At 39.4% G+C, this 22,546-nt stretch overlaps 1 protein-coding gene across 5 annotated transcripts in view; it reads left to right on the forward strand.

Annotated features, from left to right (window-relative positions):
- Positions 1 to 21,473, forward strand: part of LOC125760884 (nephrin) — a 93,426-nt gene extending 71,953 nt beyond the window's left edge. For all 5 annotated transcript variants that reach the window (XM_049421454.1, XM_049421456.1, XM_049421457.1 and 2 more), the window contains exons 8-19: positions 7,369 to 7,520; positions 8,142 to 8,292; positions 8,500 to 8,630; positions 9,114 to 9,267; positions 11,461 to 11,552; positions 11,663 to 12,050; positions 12,188 to 12,300; positions 15,027 to 15,128; positions 15,334 to 15,418; positions 17,709 to 17,827; positions 18,235 to 18,510; positions 18,659 to 21,473. In XM_049421454.1, the coding sequence (XP_049277411.1) occupies positions 7,369 to 7,520; positions 8,142 to 8,292; positions 8,500 to 8,630; positions 9,114 to 9,267; positions 11,461 to 11,552; positions 11,663 to 12,050; positions 12,188 to 12,300; positions 15,027 to 15,128; positions 15,334 to 15,418; positions 17,709 to 17,827; positions 18,235 to 18,510; positions 18,659 to 19,105 (2,210 nt within the window). In that variant the 3' untranslated portion in view covers positions 19,106 to 21,473. The remainder of the gene's footprint in view (positions 1 to 7,368; positions 7,521 to 8,141; positions 8,293 to 8,499; positions 8,631 to 9,113; positions 9,268 to 11,460; positions 11,553 to 11,662; positions 12,051 to 12,187; positions 12,301 to 15,026; positions 15,129 to 15,333; positions 15,419 to 17,708; positions 17,828 to 18,234; positions 18,511 to 18,658) is intronic.
- Positions 21,474 to 22,546: the final 1,073 nt, after the last annotated feature.

The raw sequence follows: 22,546 nt of genomic DNA on the forward strand, positions 1-22,546 counted from the left end.
TACAGAAAAAAGCAAATTTTGCAAACTCTATTCTTCCACGCAGAGCAAGTTTTAATAGAAGCGCGATACTATCCTCGGGCAATATCACTGCCCTGCTGAAACTGTTGAATTTGAACCGGTGCTTAGAATGTGTTAATTAAAAATTGAAACATTTTCCAATCACCATCACGGTACACGGATGCTGAAATGGTAAATGAAATGTTAGGAAAGTGGCGCGTGATGTGGTTAGATTTGGCATTTGTTTCGTAGTAAAATATTTCGTTCATTAATAATTGAGGTTTTCCACGGATTGAATTGGTTTGATTGCATGCATGATAAAATGCTTATGGTCTTGGTTGGTTTTCCAGTATGTTCTAGTATGTTTTTTTTAAATTTTATTTTCATGTCAGAACGAATTGAAAAATAATTCAATTAAATTTTTAGTTTGCTATTGTGCCTCAATTTCCACATATATTTTTTATAACTCAATCAATTGATAATGAATGATTTTTTTCTACCAATGTGGTTTGAACTGTTTGGTTCGATAATACTGGTCGATAACTGATCAACAATTCATAGGCGTACTAAACAATTTAACTCAAAATAAATCAGTAAAAAAGACAATTTAGATCATTGCAGTTTTTTATAAACCAAAACGGAGAAGATTCAATATTGATTGTGTCAATGTTTGTGGTATTTATCGCGGTGGTAAAACATAATAGAATTATTCATGTTTGCTCACATACGAGGGGTACTACACATATTTCTGGCCTAGGCCACAAGAAGGGTGGCCTGATCGAATCTGACATTTTTATTCGAAAGTTTGACATTTTGGAGCATAATCACACTCACAACGTTTTGACGTACGACCATCATTTGTGATGTTTACATTGACTTGAAAAAAAATCCGTTTGGCAAAAGAATGGAGTTGACCCGTGAACATTTTCGTGCGATCATTTTTCACAACTTTCGACGTGCACTATCTAGGCAAGACTGTTTTGATGAACTCAAATTTTTGCATGGCGATAAAGCACCATCCTATACGACTGTTAAGAGCTGGTATAATGAATTTAGTCGTGGCCGAAGCTCGCTCAGTGACGAATTTCGTGAAGGTCGTCCAAAAACGGCCGTTGTGCCTGAGAACATTGATGCCGTAAGAAAACTAATTGCACAAGAACGTCATGTGACATACCGTGAGGTAGAGGTATCTTTGGGCAATTCTTCCACCAGCATAAACACTATTTTGCACAAACAACTGGGCGTAAAAAAGGTTTGCTGTCGTTGGATCCCGCACAATTTGACAATCCTTCAAAAAAAGGCTCGCGTCGATTGGTGCAAGGAGTTGAGTTGATCGTCGAGTTGATGGGTCATCCGCCCTACAGCCCTGACTTGGCACCCAATGACTTCTTTTTATTGGACACATTAAGAAAAAAATGCGTGGTCAACGATTTTTGTCGCCAGAAGATGCTGTTAAAGCGTTCAAAACCCATGTTTTGGAGGTGTCTCAATTGGAGTGGAAAAAGTGCTTCATCAATTGGTTTGAGCGCATGCAAAAGTGTATTGATCATAGTGGAGAATACTTCGAAAAACAATAAAACCATTTTTGATGATAAATATTTGCATTTTCATAATCAGGCCAGAAATATAAATAGCAGCCTACGTACAACCAGTTCACGAAATAAGAGAGCTATCAAAATATTATTCATAAATTTTAGTTTCCACATTGTTTGTAGATGGTGCCAGTTGTCAAATTCGAGCTGTGTAGGTTCAAACATTTTAGCACTTGTTGGACAGTTTGTACAATAATTAATTCCTCATAATAAACCGAGTACATGATTTTAAGGTAATATAAACACAAAATATAAAAATAAAACTCTATCTTAGCTGCGATTTAACTATGGAACGCAATAGGATAACATTTTTAAAAAAATCTTCCATCAACTAAATTAATGTTGTTAAAAATATACTCAAAAAATAATCTGATAAAAATGAAGCGATCCAACCAAAATGAGAGATCCGGTATTTCTAGTGTAAATCACTTCAATGAGTTGTTCATTGGGGCAGTTCGGCGGTCCGGTGGTGCATATGATAAACGGCGCCGGTCCACACGGCTGGACCGGGTTCAAATCCCATTCGGCCCGTAGCTAGGGCTGACTATCCTGCTACGTGGTAAAATAAGTCTAGTAAGCCAGAAATGGCCGGCATGACCTGTAAGGTCGTTAAAAGCTAAGAAGAGAGAAAGAGTTGTTCATTGCATACCTTCCAGGCGTCAGTATTGAAATCAATTTTACTTATGAGAAATAATACTTTAATTACTAATCTTACTTAAGTTCCTTTGCATATTAATTGGTTACTTCTTTTTATCAAGTGCACATTTGCACCATCTAAGATTAGATGTGGCAATTATAAACCCTTCGGCAAATAGCTTCATTCATCATCAAGCCAGATCGTTATTCTTCCCTTAATACCTCTAACGATTCAGTTATGCGAGCACCGATTCGCATACCAATTAGTCACGAATAGGACCAGGTCACGTATCATCATTCCAGCAGAAAGCACCGAAAATTACCATCGTTTCGAAGGACGTTTGGGGCATACAACTTCCTTGTACCGTGCACAAATATCGTACCCGATCCTCTCAAGTGTAATTGCACATACTCGAACTTGACGCAGGAGCGCAGCGCGTCGTTAAATAGATTTCCTGAATTTTTTTGCTTAACCTTTGTTTTTTTGCCTAACGAATTTCACGCCAAATCAACGGTATCTTGCAAACCTCTGCACTATACTGAAAGCCTGATTCCCCGTCTAGGTGCCACAAATGCAAACGGAACGAATCAATCTCGTACGAAGAGAAAAGAAAGCACCAAAAAAATGCTCGACATTCCAAAGCGACCGATCCGGGTGACGTGAAATCAATACGATAGATGTTAAGGAGAGGAAGTTTCATTCCTTGCCCTAGTTGTTGTTTTGACGGGATCGAAAAGCGATAGCCGCTGACCTTACCTAGCCGTGTACCGTGTCAGTTGTGCTTTGCTTTTCGGTGAAAATTGAGATACATGCATGCCTTTTGCAACGATGCATCCGAAATGGTGAAGCGATGCTCACCCAGTTGGGAAGGAACCAAAAAAAGACACCACTCAAAACCGCCCGTTTTCTGCGTTCTAGTGATTCGGCTCAGATAGCAAACATATCACGGCACACAGACCGGCACCATCCCGGTACCCGGATGGATTAGAACGTGTTGTTAGATATTGCGATACTATAAACGGTTGCCCAAAAAAAAAGGAAACCGATATTTGGAACGAAAAAAAAAGTATATCCCACAAAGCGCCACATCAAGTTGGATAAGAAAAGTGTGCAATGCATACACCGGAGGCGTTCAGCTTGCATCCACAACCTCTTATCAAAGGTCGTGTTGTGAAGCTTTTTCAGCTCGTCAAATGCGTTAGCGCAGGGCGAGTACGCATGGACGTGGACCAGAAAGCAGATTGCGAAAGCTGAGAACGATATTGAAGCATTTTTTTTGTATTGTTGTTTAGCTTTCTTTGATTGCAGTATCAGTACCAGTTGTGAAGTGAGAATGAAGCGAAAATGTGATTTTCCTATTCCGTTTCAAGTGCATCTGGGATTTCCTTTGGTCTTTGGCTGCCACTTCAAAACGGCAAACGCAGCCCCGTTTGCTGTTCACAATGTTTTATGAGCTGTTAACCATCGTCAAGTGGCTTGTAGTGAGGGAAATTGAAATAGAGTTTTGTACAACCGTCGACATTTGATACATCTGGAGGGTTTCGTGAAGTTTGAGAATTTTATTAGAAACTCGACAACAACAAAACCATTCTCGGATATTGTCGGCTAACTGTTTCAGGAATATTGCAATTTAAGTTTACAAATATTAAATATATTAAATAAATTCTCTACGACTCCAGATTCAACTCTGACTCTAGAGTCAACTCTGGTATTTACTCCGAAATCATCTCCGTATTATTCCAAAGTCGAAGCCGGAATTGTATGCGACAACGACTCCGAAGTCGTCACCCGAACAAAATCATGATTTTTTCAACAGTGAACCATGAGTTTTCAAACTGTTTTCAACAGAATTTTTACTAAATTTTACTAAGATTTTCTTGTGACTTTCCTCGTATTTTGTTTATGCATTTTACCAATTGTTTTCTCATAGTTTTACAAATTTTCACATATTTTTGAATTGTTTTTTAAGTTTTTTTTTAATTGGAGTTTTTTACAATTTTCCTCAATATTTGAAATAAGTTTCTTCTAATTTTTCGTAATTTTTATTGTTACTTTTCATAGTTTTCAAATTGGTATTGGCATTGAACAGTTTTCATTCAGACTTTTCCGCATTTTTCACGAGTTTACAAAAGTTAGATTTTCTTAATTTAGTTAGGATGGTTTCTGCTGTTCTGTTTCTTCTTGAATATAACAGTATCATCTTGTTAAAATGCTTGATATTAAGTCATTTTTCCACCTTCTTTCTCCTCCTCCCCCGATTCTCCAGTTCATGTTTCGGAGTTGATCTGAATCCGACTCCTGAATGTCCCGGAGTTGGATTACTCCGACTCTAGGAAAAGTAGGAATTTAGCCATCACTAATGTCAAACCGCCTGCTAGCTTTCGACCGATCAAAGCAATGCCACAAAAGTGTCGTAGTGCTATCCGATACGAATTTCGCTGTGTCAACATGGTACGCGTGCGATGTCCTACAAATAAAATCCAACCCTTTTCATCAGCGGCCAGATTTCGGATCGCGTGCATCACATCACAAAACAAACACTCAAAATTGCCGAAATATTTTCTAAAACTAGATATGCAACCAATACCAACCAGGCAGTATTTCAATGCAACGAAAATACGGAACTAGCATTCTTCCCCATTTTTTTTTGTCGCTTCCTTCCCTGTCTTCTAGCATCACGAACATGCATTCTGTACGGGTAAGAAAAGTGAAACACAGTTCACGCGGAGTGACGTTTCGTGCCATCGTTCGCCGGATAATGATGTCATTTTACGATCCCGTACACGTTTGGTTGCCGTTAGCCAATGGTGGTATCGTGTGAGATCCGGGATTTTAAACCCCTAGTGACACTGGGATTTCGATAAAATGCACCCGCGGTTTGGTACGAGTGAATGCGGTCTTTATGATACACCGCCACGACACCATCCCATCCACATCTCTGTCCCCAATGGTACCGAAGTCGAGAAAAGTGCTGCGGGTGAAGTGATAAAACCCGTTCCCTTAGGGCTTGAGCATGCAACACGGAGTGGCGCATCATAATTGAATCGTGCATTCTCGGCAAGCTCGGCAAGCCTAGATGCGGTTTTTATGGGAATAGCGATAGAAGAATTTATGATTGCCGTCTTTACACCCGACGGCAAATCCGAAACCCAGAAACGTGCCCTTTATAGAGTTTTCGATCATGGTAACATGATCTCTCTCTCTCTCGCGCGCTTCTTGCTCGTACGGGGCCGGAAGAACACAAAGAGCTGGCTAGGAACTGGTGTTTCGGAGTGTCATAACTCACCCGTGCTCTAATCTAAAGTTGAACCTTCGAGGAATGAAACCAGCTCGGTCATTTGTTTCGCTTCTCGGGTGGACATCCGAGTGCTCGTTTTGCAGAATAACATAAACATTCGTAAATATACACAACCAGAGTGACACAACCGTTCACCAATCATCACCCCATCATCTTGAGATCCGTAAGCGTAACCGCATGTATGGAGGTCGGTTCCGATCTATTTAGATTGCCCCTTTTTCGGAAACCTCTGCTTTTATTCACACACCACATACCGACAGCGGGTTTGCTTACGTTTCAGCTTTCCTGCAAACGGTAGCGTTTCCGGCGGGTCGGTGCTCAAATTTGCCTTCCTATATTGCACAATTTTATTTCCTTCCCATCCCGAGCCGAGTGATACGATGTGTTGACGCTAATCGTACCGTCGCACGGGCCAGCAAACAGCAGAAGTTAAGCTAATGAAATATTTATTAGCCCCTTTCCAAAAAAGATGTTTCACGCCTATGGGCCCATTCTTGGTTCACGCACTCGCGCATCGACCACCGTGTTTCGTACAATCGCATTCATTTATCTATTAAAATGCTAAACCTTTTAGAAGCAATATCAGCACTTAACGTGCTCCGCGGCTCGGAGGCAGATTCCTTTTTATCTTTATCTATTCGACCGACGCGTTAAAATGTAAGTGAAATCGAATGAAACTTAATTAATTGCGAAGAATTTTATGTGCTTCAAAATGTCAGGCTGGTTGATTTTTCGTCACGTCTTTTACGATCCATCTTTAATTATGGTATTTTTTAATTTTAATTACTACACAAATTACCGATTTATTTGATCATTTATTTAATCACTGGTAACTTACTCAAGAATTACAGAATAATACCCGTATAAATTACCGATTTATTTTATTCGTTTTAAAGCACCTTTAATTGCTAGATTTGGGATGGTTTCATGGACTAGTGTCTTGTCGTTCTGAGTCTGAGTCTCCGTAGGGATTGGATAGAATTACAATTGAATGACAAAGATTGATTATTCGGTTACATAGTTACAATCTTCCAGGTTCTTTTTTTACTAACAAATATAACATAAGAAAAAAATGCTTCCAAATACAAACTTCAAGAAAGATCTCTAAATATATTTCTCAATAAATTTAAATTAGGTAAACCAAAGATAAAAAAATATACCATATTAGTCTAGTCAGAAGTTGTTTAAATTATTAAACTATTTCATGATTGATAAGGAGCTTCACAATCATCACACTTTCAAGATCAAAATCGCCTGTCATGATAGGAACGCAGAAGTGACTACTACTTCATAATTCATCCTCATCTAAAGAGAAAATTCGTAACCAAATCGATCCCCAAACATCGTGACCCACACCGTAGGGTTTGATAAATTTGATTTTTAGTCTTTCATTTTCCTTGCCATCCTCTGTTTACCAGCCTGATTGCTATCTGAAAATTATCGATCGCAGCTCAGTCGTGAACTGCGTTCATGATACAATCGATCGCAACTCATTGAATGGGGTTTTGTTCCTCACCCCCACCCAGAAGGCATACACGTTTCCATCTTGTTCATCAAAATTGAACATCCCATGAAAAAACCACCAGCTCAGATGCACGCATTACCGTTTTGTGTATCACGTCGTACCAAAGCAGAAAAACAACGAAACGTACCAAAAACATCGCCTTCAATCACTGTCAGTTTCGATCCAATTAGTTACAAAACAACCGTTCATTTTCCTACGCAACTCCTCCGCTCAAATTTGGGGTTTGGGGGGAGAAGGCCAAGAAAAAGAGTTTGGCATTCACCTTTCATTCTAATTCCGTACACTTTCTTCCCTGTTTTTGCACTCCGTTTCTTTGCAGTGCCACCCCTGTACGTGCGTATGCAGGGCCTACGCGAAACGTTAACGGCGGGCGTCAAGACGCAAGTATCCTGCATCACGGCCGGCAGCCGACCGGCACCGAGCGTTGTCTGGACGAAAGGATCATCCGTCATCCGTGGCTCATCACAAACGGTACGTTCTCGGAATCAACCTTACCGGCATGGTTTCTTTTGTGTTTCCTAAGGGTGTATCCTACGCCTTGCATAAGAAAACGTGGCCCAATTGTTAGTCTATTTCTTACGGGTTTTTGAATCAATCCAAGGTTTGGTAGCTTAGTGACGCTCTTTTAACATTGGAAAAGTCGTACAAAAAGTCTTTCAAGGACAAAATGCGAACCAGCGACTTTTTCACCAGCCTTTCTGGCAACAGTAAATATACATTCGGTTTTGCTCACATTTCCGGGAAATCTGAAATTAATTATTCTAGCAAGATTTCCCTCCTAATTTCACACCCCATTCCATGCACCGAGCGTGGCACGAACTTAAGAAATCGATTAAACACATACATATCCCCATACACACACGCACACGCATAAACCGAAAGTTTTGCACCTTTTTGGTGGAAAAACTTTTTTCCCCTTAGCTTGTCGCGTGTACCGAGATCATGTTGGTAGGTTGGGATCGTTGGTTTGAAGCGGGTCGACTTTCAGATTATCGTGATACCGTGCCGTAAAGTCCGCACCATTAACCATCCTACTTCTTCTCTCTCTCTGTCTCTCTTGCTTCATCGTTCTTTCTCATCCATCCCGTGCAGACTTCCAACGACGGAAATGTCACCGTCTCGGAGTTGGTGTTCGTGCCCGGTCCGGAGGATAATGAAAAATCAATTACATGCTCAATTAGCTACAGTGAAGGCGACGGGCCAACGGTACTGCTGAAGGATACCCACGTGCTGAACGTCAAGCGTAAGTATCACATCCCGTGTGCCGTTACCTTTCCCTAACTGCTCGATTGCGAAGCGTAAATTAGTCAAATTCATCTGCATCAATTTACGTTCCACCCTACCGGACATGGTGTTTTGCAAGAAGCTCGATAGCATCCATCCAAATGATCATCTTTCCATGGCACGGACACTTCATAAAGAACCGCCCTTTCGCTCTTGCTCTTTGCAGACGTTCCGGTGATATCACTTGCGCTTGGTGCGCCGCTAAACTCTCAAAACCTGATGGAGGGTTCGGACGTGTATCTCGAGTGCGACATCAAGGCAAACCCACCGGTGAAGAAAATCGAATGGTTTCACAATGTAAGTAGTGCTCCACAATTGAATGTGATTATGGTGACAGTGTTAAAGGAAAAAAACTGGAAATTTAATTTATTTAGATTATACAATGTTTGAAATAGATAATGCAAAAATTTAATTTTTCTCCTATTCTTTCTTTTTTTTTTTAATTCAAAGTTCAGTTTCTGAAACGGGATTTTATTTGTTAAAATTGTGTATAAAATATGTACGAAGCAGAAAGTCAATAAAAAAACGGTTAATTGGAAAATTGATTTTTGAAAATTTCCAAACATTCATTTGAACAGTTAAATTTAAAATCCCGCGTATTGCCGTAATATCGAGAAAAGAACTGTAATTAACACAATGCACACTAAAGCAAACGCATAAGGGCACGATCACGAACTGATTCACCAAAAAAGTGAAGAATAAATAGTAATTACAAACAGAAAGTAATAACCGAATTTGCCGGTAATTAATATCATTATTTGATATTTTATTTACTTCCAGAACAAGCTTCTTCAGTCAGCTCGCGGAATCATCGTTTCCAATCAGACGCTCGTCCTGCAAAGTATCACAAAGTCCACCCATGGCGAATACATGTGCCGTGCCTCGAACAGTGAAGGCACCGTCAACAGTAATCAGCTCTATTTGGATATCAAATGTAATTAATTATTTCCCCGTACATACGTATCGTCCTGTCGCAACGGTTTTTTTTATTTTTCCGGATGTTATTTTCTTTTCGATTTCCACCTACATGCCACAAATAATGCTTGATTTGTTTCAAAGGATTGGATCCATTTTTTATTAAGGGCCTCTGGGTGGACAATAAGTTTTTATGCGGATTGAGTGGATCCAGTACGACACCAAACTCATCAGACTCGTATTTCATGTCCGGGCTTTATTTGCAACATCTTTATGCGCACGAATGCATTTGCATACAATGAATCGGGGCGTCCGTGTGTGTATGACTTTTTTTCTCAGAAACATAGCACGGCCATCATTGATTCATTGTCAGCAAAGAACACATTTTATCGGAGATGTGTTTTTTGGTTTTTGGTCCGCGCCGTTGAAAGTATTAATGAACAACGGAAATTAATGCTCGATCGCATTTTGCTGCCGTCTATTATTGGATAGTGGATGGGTTTCTTGTTTGTTCGTAAATAATTTGCCAAACAACTACACATAAATCTGCGTTCGTGCAATTCATGGACAAATTTACTGCACTTCACATGTACGTGAAAGATGTTCTGTAGCTTCATGAAGAATGGGAAAATGAAAGCAATATTTTATTGACATGGGTAGATCGTGGATGAATTGGTACATACAAAATAATTACATTAGTATCGCAACTCTGAAAATTTTGTTTTGAATGTGATCCACTCGAGTAAGAGTAACTTAATAGCCTAAAACCTCAACAAATACCCGTTATCTATTTTATTTCAACCACAGACATGTTCTAAACCACACATTCCGGCCAAACTAATTTATCCCTTTCCCGCTAAAACAATTTTCTGGTTGTGTTAAAAACCCAGAAATAGGTATTTCAATACTCTCAGATTGACTAAATACCTCCACCAATGGAAATTCTTGTCGTAGTTATGCTGATTCGTCGTAAAACGTTTATAGTGTTTTTTTACATTGACCCAATTTTCTACCTTGCTGCCAGTGTTGAATAGAATCAAATATTTGCCCATTAGTTTCACGAGTACGACTCATTTTCAGCTGAACTATGGAAATGTTCACACGAACACACTATAGATCGAACGCGCGGAAATACTTTGCCGCTTGTGTAAAACCATGAAAATCTCCACCACAAAGGCAATTTTCATCATTTCATTTGTTCGCGGAATTTCGGTATCGATTTTCGAATAGCTTCGTTATTATCGGCGAGATCTCATTATGATTGTGTCAGCAATGTTTGTCACACTGTAGTGCGTTGTATCGCTTCTGCCGATAGTAATTTCCTGTTTCGTTGTGGACACTCGTGCACTTAGCTGACAGTAATGTTTCTAGTATTGTGGGAAGCTCGCTCAGATGATGTAAAATAAAACTGTATGTAGCATGAGCTGTTATGCGTTCTAAAACGTAAGCATTTTACCTTTTCTTTTTCTAAACAACGACTTGGTCAAACAATAAAATACAGGATGAATAATTTAAATATATTCCTGTCACCTAACTGAATCTCTATATTAATTATTCTACTAAAGGTCATCGGATTCATCGAATACTCCAAACTGTGGAGTCAAACTAGAGGAATAATTCAAAACATTTTTTTAAATGTCCAATTGTTGCTCAAGATTTTAGTGTATTTGGAATAATAATTTATTTTTTATTTATATCTCGGTTCAATCAATTGCGGACAATACGGTCGATGCCGTAATCATTAATTATAAATAAATATTTACCAATTGCAATTTCGTGGACCGGATTGTATGTAGAATTCTTCTTGAGGGCCGGGTTTTTTGATTGCGGGCTGGGGATTATTGGCTCCGGTGCTAAAACTGGGAACTGCGAGGGAGAAGAACGTGGTGGCATTAAAAACTTCTTGTATTTTGTAAACTCATTCAATCCGTTCCTTAGTCCAACTTAATGCAAGCGCTTTTCTGAGCGAAGAATCCGCGTACCTCATGTTTAAAGTATCGAATCTATGGTATCTTTCGATTGTATACTCTTGATTTTAAATTTAAAAAACATCCTTACTTCTCCTCATCAAAACCCAATATTTGACCAACCCTTTGTACACTAATCAGCTAATAAATAAGCTGATGAAAAGCTAAGTTCAAAATGTTATCCCAACATCGTTTACATCGTTCCATGGCACACTATCTCAACACTTTGACCTTTTTTTTTCCAGATCCACCGGTATGCAAATCGGAAGCGCAAATAATCCGTGCCGCGGTAAAACAAACGGTGAACATAACCTGCGATATAGACGCCAACCCGATGGTAATGTATCTTCCACCGACCCGACACCGAACCTACTGGTGTCGATGTGTGATTTTAGCAATGCAATTATTTCATACCCTATCGTCCGTTTTCCGCAAAATTCGAAACAGCCAAATCTGTTGTTCCGATGGCAGTTTAACAACTCGCTCGAAAGCATGCTCGAACTGCCCCCGTACACGAACGTCGAGTCGGAAGCAGCTAACCTGGCACTGGCCGAGATTGACCTCGAGACGAATCACATGGGCCCGAGCATAGAGGAGATGGTGCGTAAGAAGCTGGAGCGGCTGGAACACTCCGTACGACAGCAGCAGCAGCAGCAGCAACAACACCATCATCAACTGCTGCATTTGGGTTCGCATAAAGAGGAGGTACCGTTGGTCGATGGCCAGCTGTATATGTATCGGGTGGATACGTTCAACAGCTTCGGTACGATCACCTGCACGGCAACAAATTCCTACGGTCAGAGTGGTCACTGTGCTTATCACATACTCGTCGCCGGTGAGTAATAGAACAGTGGCGTTATCCCCTTTCTTTTGTGCCGCGGGAACATCAATCTATACCGAATTAACTCTTGTCACGCCTAGTTCTATCACGTATGTAACGTGTACTGTTGTATGTTTACGGCTCGTTCGCAGATGTTCCCGATCCCATCAAGAGCTGCACCGTATCGAATGTGACCGCGTACACGGTACACATATCCTGTGTGGCCGGCAAGGACGGTGGAATACCTCAACAGTTTCACATCGACGTAAGTACTGGAATGAGCTTTGGCAAATGAATGGCAGTAAACATCCCGATTCATTTGAAATTATTTGAACTTTATGAACTTTATCAACAGTCACTTAGAGGAAGTTTTTTTACAACTATCCTTTCCACAATTAAACCAAAGTTCCTTTTTTTCTGGCTCATCGAACCCACTTTAGTTCGTGCTTGTATGTGTGGTATAATTTGTTAAGTTTCTCCACCAGTCCATTACTTCCACCAGCTGCCATTATTTGCTCTGGGAAGTGTGAAAACTCGTTGTCAGTTCTTCACGGTTCGCGTCATGAATGATGGATGTGCTTTATCTGAAATCATAAAACGCTTTCATTTTCTAAAACATCAACCTGACGGGAAGTCAAAACGTGACAGATCATTCGACCCAGATCTGTCCTTTATGTTGGGCAAATTTTTTGATCGGCCAGTTTAAAAAGGAAGGTAAAACAAGGCGTTGAGGGGAAAGTGAAGCAGTTCTTTTTCTCTTTACGGTGGCAGTTTGAAAAAGCTTTTACATGTTTAGTACACAAAGTTGGGGTTGTTGCTGGTGTTGATTACTGCGAGAGTGAATTTATAATTAATGGATGCAAATGTATGATTGATCGATTATAAACATACCACAATTCAAAATAATATATGTACAGATGGTCCCCAAGATACATTATTCTAGCGGAACACCAAAATCTCCCAAAAATACGCGTTTATCTAATTTCCACGTAAGTCGAATTCTGTAAAAAAATCGTTATTCAACTCCCCTCGGCACTCCGAATGTGTTCCGTTTTTTGGCGATTTGTTCATTAACAGAAATTATGCAAAAATAAATGATTTTTCAGCAATTATTTGATTAAATTTTGTGCTATAAAATTACTGAGCTGTCATTTTTTTTAATCCGCGTGTTAAAGCTACGGTGTATTTCGGAGAATACCTGTATGAATGAGGATATTAAAAACAAAAACAGTATTATAAAATAACATTGCCTGATTTTTTTTTCTTACAACACGATTAACACAAAGCAAATCAAACCTAGTTACGGAATTTCTTTTCCTATTCCTATCTATTAACCAAATCAATTGTACCAAATTTGACTAAACCGAAAAGCTAAAAATCGGTTATCCGATTAGTTATCCGTATAGCGTTCTCTAGCGTCAAACCAGCTGTCATATCGGAATCGACCGTTGAATAATATTCAACACGAATGTACCCAACATACAATATAGAGCATACTAAACGTTTAACGATTCTTGGTTCCGCTTGTGTTCCGCTCTGGCACGTTAGCTCTATTAAAAAAAACACTCAAAAAATACGACTAGTAAAGTCAACGAGCAAAAGCGCTAGATGGACTTTGAAATCCTTCTCGCAACAGTGCACCATAAACGATGCATCATCCCTTTTATCCACCCCAGCAGCAGCGCAGTGGATGTTGCTTGCACGAACAAAATAAATAGCCTTGTCCAATTACAAACGCCCTACGAACGTAATCCACACAGCAAAACAAGCAAGCAAAAAAAAAATAAGTCAAACTTGCCAACCTTGCTAAATGGCAAAGGTATGACTTGTGTGTTACTTCAACGCAGTAACATCATCCCTCATCCCTTTTGCTGACAGTGGTTTCTCTTACAGGCGTACGCTAAAAACAACAACGTGCTAAAAAATGCACAAAAGCGAACAAACATCGTACCGAAACGAGGGAAACCTTTCCGCGCAAAAGATGCATAATCATCACGCCAAACCATTATCCGACTGTTCATTCGCCGTCGAGAAGAGTTTTCCGGGTTTTTCCGTTGGATTCGTAATCCTTGCATTGCAACGTTCTGCCATGTTATCTACTCGCAGGGCAATACGGTGTGATGGTGTGGAAAGTGCTCGGCCGGATGGAACGTTCTGTATTCGCGCTTATTAAAAAGTTGCATCGTTACCCCTTAGTACTCCGCATATCACGCGGACTGTCAAGACGCGCAACCACGGGTAGAGGCCAGGAAAGGTTGAACGGGTTTTCTACTCGCCCCCTTGGTTCATTTTATCATGGTTCAAGAACAAGGAAAATTAAATTTTTGGATACAGCGGTTAGTTGAAGACCGTCCGTCAGATGTGTCTATCCTGAGCGAGGAGTCACACACAACAACAAAAAACACTCGAAACAAACGTCCAAAGGTAGAAGAAAATGGCACGGATGTCCACTAAGAAGCACTGTGGGGGGGAACAAACAAAAAAAAACGAGCTAAAAAGCAACGAACATAAAACGGAAATAACAATCCCACGGGAAGCTTCACCTCCTAAGGGAGAAAGGGACGCTGTCCTTTTTTTGTGTTGCTTCCAAAGGATTTTTCCTCGCAATGGTACAATGTTTTTAGCATATCCTAAGGTGCAGCAAATCGAACAGCAGCAAAAACACAGCATCTGCATTCCATTCCTTTCATCACGAATCCTTGGGCTAAATGGTGCTACCGGTGGATGGCATCACGCAGAGCGTTCCAGATTCAGCAGAACATTGTTGCACAACATTCCACTACATTGGTTCGCTGGGTTTTAGCCTCCAATCCCGGGACGGCTGTATCGTTATGGGTGCGCACACGGGTAGAAATAATAGTAAAGATAATTTCACTGTCCCTGCAACTGGTAGATGGCTTCTCCATGGCGATGGTTAACGTGTTGTTTCTGTGTTTTTTTTGGTTTCCTCCTCGTTGGACACACCGGTCGGACAACGCGCCCAACGTGCAGGTGTTTGAGGAATCGAAACGCAAGCTGCTACAAAGCATCAGCTACCAGAGCCCCGAGATGCTGCTGAAGAAGCTGCCAAGTGACACGAAGTTCATCATCAAGGTAAGGGTAGCATCAGTTCAACTTTTCACCCGGCTCGGCTGTAATTTGCCATCAGTGATGTCACCGACCGACACGACATTCGTTCCGTTTCATGCTGTCAATTATTTTTCCCTCTTTATTGTGTTTGTTGTTGGTGCATTTTCATTACTAATGTTTGCTGCCTTTTATTTCCATTTTTACTTCCCATTTTGTTGCGGCCTTTTAGATTACGCCCTATAACCTGCAAGGTACGGCACCGACAAGCTACCGGGTGAAGGCACAGACACTACCGGCGCCACTGTTGCGAACAGGTAAGGCAAAAGACATACAATGCACACAATGTTTATGGCGAATATAAGTATTTGGTATTTTATGGCTTGTAAAAAGTTAGTAGAAGCAACAGTGAAAAGACGCTGTGCGGATGATGCGATGTTAAATCATATTTTCTTTTGCTTTCTACAAATATTGTAAGGTGCATATTAAAGCATTAACAAAAATGTTGCTTTTATCTGTAGGATCCTTATTATATTCTTTTGCTTGCCATACAAAGGTCTTTAAGACATTTTTTACTTGAAACTTTGTTGCGGTCGTTCCAGTTGAGATTCATTTTTAACAATATTATACCCAAATAGCTACTAAACATGAGGTCATCCATGGTGCTGTATGTGATAACGGTACCGATCTTACACAACGCGACCTGGCTTCAAATCTCATTGTAAAAGGGTTTCTTCGTCATTATCGTCTTTAAGGTTTTTAAAGATTACAGTGTTTCTTAAGTTAATTCATTATACATATTACTCTTGACTCTCTTAACTTTAGAAACTGGGCTTTGAAATTTCGACTGCGATTTGGACTTCGAATTGGACTGTGGGAATTAAATTATAAACGTAGACTGTGGAATTAGACTCTGAGTAAAGACTTGGAATTAGACTCTGAGTATAGACTTAGTATAGATGTACATTGCACTAATGGGCGTATTTAGCATTTATAATTAAATATGTGCATTTGAATGTACTGTTCTATTCTAACTGCTGTGTTTGGCCTGTGTGATTTTTCACACATTATATTACAATTGTCCTTCTAGCTTTGCTATCCTTTTGCGCAATTGAATGAACTCTCATTAATTTATCGTATAAAAGCATTTGATGTCGTTTTTAAGACATACATAACATTATTATATGTAAAATTAATGTACCTGTATCTCTAATACTTTAAAATAGATAATTACTTAGGATTAAAGATTATATTAAGTAAAAATTAACTTCGTTCGATCTATCTTCATTCATCTTCTGAAGTGTAAAAGAGTACACACACACAACATGTACTAGTTATTCCTCAATTTTCTAAGCTAAAGCTCACCCATGCTACATAATAATCGATGTTCGCGTTCTTTCTTCGCGGGCCGGATTCAAAGACCTCCGGGTCCGGCCCGCGGGCCGTATGTTTGACATGTCTGGTCTAAAATAATTTCAACTCTACTGTGGCTTTATATCATAAGGCGTTATACAATTGACTGTGTCGTAGCTGCACTAAAATCTCAAGATTAGATGTGCTAAACTATATAGCATATCATCCGAACAGGAGGAGTCCGCGTAAATAAGATAAGGGAAAGCCAAAAATGGCTAGACCAAGACTTACTGATATTACATAGTCCCAAAAAAGGTAGTACCTAAACATACGTAAATAATATCCAGACTTTATATAATAACTTGTTATAAAAATCAAAAATTTTATCTCTCTTTCTTGTTGGGTTTTAACGACCTCCAAGGTCATGCCGGCCAGTTCTGGCTTACTAGACTTATTTTTACCGCGTAGCTGGATAGTCAGTCCTTGCTACGGTGGGACTTGATCCCCCGTCCTGCCGAGTGGACCGGCGCCGCTTATCACATACACCACCGGGTCGGTCCATGTTATAAACTGTGTTATTTGCGGCTTTTCTCACTCGGTTTATAAATATTATTATTCAAAAGTAACTTCTCACGTCATTGTCATATGCCTTAAATTGATAAATATTATAGCTAGCAGTAAGTAAACATTTTCCATACGAAGACAACTAAAAAAAAACAGCCAAAAAAAAGCCAATTGCAATTGTTTAGCGAAATAGCTATTCTCTCTTATTTTCCCAACCTTTCCCTGTTCAGCATTTTCCCTTGTGAGACTCGTACCCAACACAGCACCATTGAAGCAAGACTATCAGCTAAGAGGCAAACAAATTTTGCAACCATTTTCTACAACCACCATTACCACAGGCTATCCAAATGCTCCCTTTCCGTTGGGTTTTTTTCGATGCACAGAACGGAAGAAGATCAAAACGAACATAAGTGAGCGCCATAAGTTGCCGGTGGCCCATTTTCAATAACGACCATCTGTGTGTGTGTGTGTGTTTATTTGTTTGTGTGCACACAAGCCAACATAGCAACAGACACAGCACAGTACTTTGTAAGAAAATGGCTAGTCTTGGGGGCAACCAACGTCCCAATCTGGTGATGCTGGCGCCCATTACGAGTGCCTTCAATCGGGAGCTAAGGGACTTGGTACTTTTTTCGCGCTTTTTGTTTCATAAATTATGCTCTGTTTTCTATTTCTTTCCTTCGTTCCTAGCTCCATCGAAGGCCGTGCTCGTGCAGCTAACGCCTCTGCTGGGGGCTCTCGTCGGGGCAGCCGTGACACTCTGCCTGGTCGCACTGTGCATCATCGTTTTCGTAAAGTTCAAAACGAAGGTAAGTAAGACCACTTTCCCCGTTTGTTTGGTCGTTTAGAATTTTCAGTCCCAACCACACATATACACACACACAACCACACACGGTAGTGCATGGCTACGGAATACAAGCACCATTTCAATGTCCCACAAGGGACTAAGAATAACCAAGCAAAAAGGATATGCTGCACACTTACGACCGGGGATTTTTTTTCTGCAGCGGCATTAACCTCCTTGGCTGTATTCAAGAATTCTTTAGCTTTCGCTCTAGGAATCTCTTGAACTACGACCATTCGGCATTCATCCGATGGGACATTCACATTTGCTCACATGAGGACATGTTTTAGAAAAACTAGATTTATGTGCAGACGGTGTAATACTCTCGTACTTGAATATTTTTTTTCCTCTTCTTACTTTCTCTTCATGTAGAAAAAACATCACCAAACGGCAAATACGGAACAGGACAAGGGTAGTGCGGAACCGCTCAGCCGCAACATCGGTAGTCACTCGAGCATCGACGACAAGAACCCGGACGTGATACCGCACGAAAACAGTGAGGACGACGATGAGAAGCAGTTCGAGCGGTTAGCACTGAACGCGGATGGGCTCAAGTTTGCTGGTCACACGACCACAGGTACCACGACCGGTGCATACTCACCCACCCATCATCACTTGATGTCACCCAGTGGGAACGGCTTCAAGAAGGTAAGAGATTAAAGTTTAAAGTGTATAACACATAGTTCTGCCTGTATCGACAGAGAACTCTAATGTAGTAAAATATATTAAAATTTGTATGAAGAGAGTAATGAATCAAGCGGAACACTGTTTCCAAACTCATCTGCTTTCGCTTCAGTTTGGCGAACTTTCGCTCACCACCAATCCGGGTTACGCGATATATAGCTCACCGATGCGTAGCTACGGTAAGCCGAGTCCTGGCCAGCAGCTTGGTTCGCTGTTGCTTTCCACCACGACCGGTCCACTGGGCACTACCACCACAACCACGAGTGCCCCGACGGGGACGAACCTGCTGCTAGCGTCCGGTGCACCGGGAGCCGTCGTCACTACGCTGCCGACGCGCACCTCACCCAATATCTACACAAGACTGCCACTGCGAGACTTTACGCCGAACAGCTACGACAGCATGCTCAGCACATCGCAGACCACCTCCTGTTCGTCGTCGTCGAACGGTGGGTACGCAACGTCACAGATCTACACCGCCAAGATGCCACTGCTGACGACCAACTATACCGCACTGGATGGTACGGGGCCCGGTCTAGGGCTCGGGACGGACAAGTGTTGATAGTGTTTACCGGTGCAAAGGTAAGCCAGGTAGCGATGTAGTTAGCGATGATGTTAAGCGAATCTTCTACCGAAGCATCCCGCTGAAAATCTTGTTCGACGTAACCGTGGTACGTTTACGCCATTCGTCGTTCGAGTGTGTCGGTGCTAAACTAAACTGAACATTGCTTTCGATTATGCTACCATTCCTGTGTTGGTGGTTAAGTTTTTTTTATTGCTAAAAGCGCTTCCTTTATACGCGGATCTTAAATCGAAGGTGTAGGAATTGCATCGATCAAGATGCAAATTATCACAACAAAGATGTGCCATTTGCGGAATGCAAGCGAGTAAGAGAGAGAGAGAGAGAGAGAGAGAGAGAGAGAGAGAGAGAGGGAGAAGCAAGAAAACAAATCAAATCTGTTGGCAAACAGGGTATTCAAGCAAAAGATAAATATTCAAACACTGGCCCAACGACGCTCTATAGTTTGACGCTTTTCCACTATTCCAGCAGCTCTAATGTTCAAGCTCCAAGTTATAAGTTTAAGCTCCATGTTACAAGTTTGAAGGAGATTTTAATTTACCAAACTAACAACAAAACCTACACGTGTTTCTGACACGGTTTCAAGCACAATTAGGACCGATCGTAATCTGAATATTAGTTTAGTTTTGCCCCGAAGAGGAATATTATGAAACTTACACTACATTGTTTGCTATTGAAGCAACATCATAATTTTAATTTTACACTCTTTTATGTATGCGAACAGAATGCTACTTTTGTTTACTTATCCGAGCAACAATACGTGTCAGTGAGCGTACTATGGAATGATGAACTGAGAGTGAACAAGAATCACTATTAAAGGTACTCTCTACAAACAAGTACACACGCATGATCGGGTTTATCATCACTCGATTGTTCAAATTCCCTGACAACACTACAATGTGCGGAAAGTTACACCAGCACGGTGTTACACCAATCCAGAAATGAATTCATTTCACATAATGGTCCTGTACGGAACGCGCAGTATTTCTGCTCGTGCAGGGTAATAGTGGTTGCATTATTTATACCGCTTCGATTACCGTCGAATCGTCGCTACCCCGCCGATTCTCTCCCTCTCTTTCACTTCCCTTCCCGCTTGGGTGCTACCACCAATCAGGTCCATTAGTGGAAAGCGTACAACCTTAATTGGGAAACTGTTGAATCACGTTTGCTGTTTGTCTGTTATGAGGTGAAGAGGTTCTTGTGTCATTGCGAAATAAAAAAAAATCAGAAGTATTATTTAGTTAAATTTTTAACTCCTCCCGTTCAGAGTTTATTTACCAGTGGATAGTAGTGTAAAGTAGACAAGTTGCAGAGCAAACAGGTGCAAAACGGTATGTGAATTAAGTGTAGGTTAAAATAGCAAACAAAAACAACAGAAAAATGCGATTGACAAAAGCGGGAAGATATGCGTATGGGGACAATAAAAACATAGCGCCCGCTGTGAGTTATAACGATAGTGTGTAAGTATGAAAAGCGAATGTTGTAAATAACACACTGTACATATCTGGCAATAGTCTAAAGAACAAATTCGAAGATAGAAGAAAAAAGGGAATGTTTAAGCGGAAGATAAAAAGAACAAAAAGCAAAACAGCAAACAAGGAGACAAGTAAAAGCCAACACAAAGCAAGCGAAACAGTGGATGCGAACAGGACAAGGGAAACAAATAAATAGCTAATGGTAAGAAAAGAGGTAGGTTATGCAAATTATTTTCAATTACTAAACAACGTGATATAGCAGCCGGAACACTACAAAACAAGAGTGAGTGCGTGAACATAACAGCAAAAGAAAGGAAACCGAAACATAACGAGTTAGCAAGAAAAACGGTCTAACAATATGAGTAAACACAATATCTTACATTCAAGCAGGAATGAAATAAGTAAAAGCGCCACTACATTGTAAAATTACAAAAAAATAGGCAAGGAAAATGAAGAAAACATCACAAGAGAGAAAAAAACAAGAACAACAGTGAATTTGTCGTTCTTTTCGGGAGCAGATGACTTTCGAAAGGCAACTATTTTTTCATTCAATGTATTGATGTTTATTGAATGTTGACACAAAGTGAAACGACGAAATAAAGCAAACAGAAAACACATAAAATGAGAAATGCCAACAAAATACAGACAAAATTTTGTCCAAACGAAATCGAAGTGAAAATGTTCATTAGTGCAGCAAACAGCATGGAAACAAAAAATAAACTACATTAATGCGATTAAGCGCTGGAATGTAGACAGAAATGACAACAACCAAACAAAAACCATTGTGCAGGGATGAAAGGATTCGTTATGGAAAGTTCGTTTCCTTTTCTTTTTTGTAAAATTGAACGAATAAAACGATGTACAAACAAACAGAACCGATGTCTTGATTTTTCATTTTGTTCAAAAATTTTAAAGTTTATTTAATTTACGGTAATGATAACGAAGATTTTTTTTACTTTAAATATTCCTTTAACCTTCACAACCCAATGTACGTGTTTATGTTTATTTCACTCTTCACCTTTTAATTTTAATTTAATTTAATTTAATTTAATTTAATTTAATTTAATTTTATTTTATTTTATTTTATTTAATTTATTTTAATTTATTTCAATTAATTTTAATTTATTTTAATTTATTTTAATTTATTTTAAATTATTTTAATTTATTTTAATTTATTTTAATTTATTTTAATTTATTTTAATTTATTTTAATTTATTTTAATTTATTTTAATTTATTTTAATTTATTTTAATTTATTTTAATTTATTTTAATTTATTTTAATTTATTTTAATTTACTTTAATTTATTTTAATTTATTTTAATTTATTTTAATTTATTTTAATTTATTTTAATTTATTTTAATTTATTTTAATTTATTTTAATTTATTTTAATTTATTTTAATTTATTTTATTTATTTATTTATTGATTTATTTTTTTAAATTTATTTTATTTTACTTTATTTATTTTTATTTAATTTTAATTCCAAAGTTTATTTAATGTACGGTAATGATAACGAAGATTTTTTTTACTTTAAATATTCCTTTAACCTTCACAACCCAATGTACGTGTTTATGTTTATTTCACTCTTCACCTTTTTGCTTTTTATTTAATGATTTTTTGTTTTTACCCTTAAAAGCTAATCATTTTGTTTCACGCTTGTGATAATTAATGTATGATTGATTGCACTGTGTGTCTCAATCCATGCCGCCATTGCAATCACGCTTAAAAGCTCCAAATCTACCGAACCTTGAAACTAAATCTTTCACTTTTTTTTGCTAACCATCACAAATGACCTTGCGTTTAAGCATCACATCGCACCGATTCCGGTGATGATTATTATTAATCCCTTTTTAGGGACTACTTGCCACAAATAGGCAAACGATGACGGAACGGAAAATGGCACAACTCAAGGCTCAACTCCATTACACTCCATGGGCGCTATTTTTTT

This window comes from Anopheles funestus, chromosome 2RL (genome assembly GCF_943734845.2).
Source record: "Anopheles funestus chromosome 2RL, idAnoFuneDA-416_04, whole genome shotgun sequence".
NCBI classification, from domain to species: domain Eukaryota; kingdom Metazoa; phylum Arthropoda; class Insecta; order Diptera; family Culicidae; genus Anopheles; species Anopheles funestus.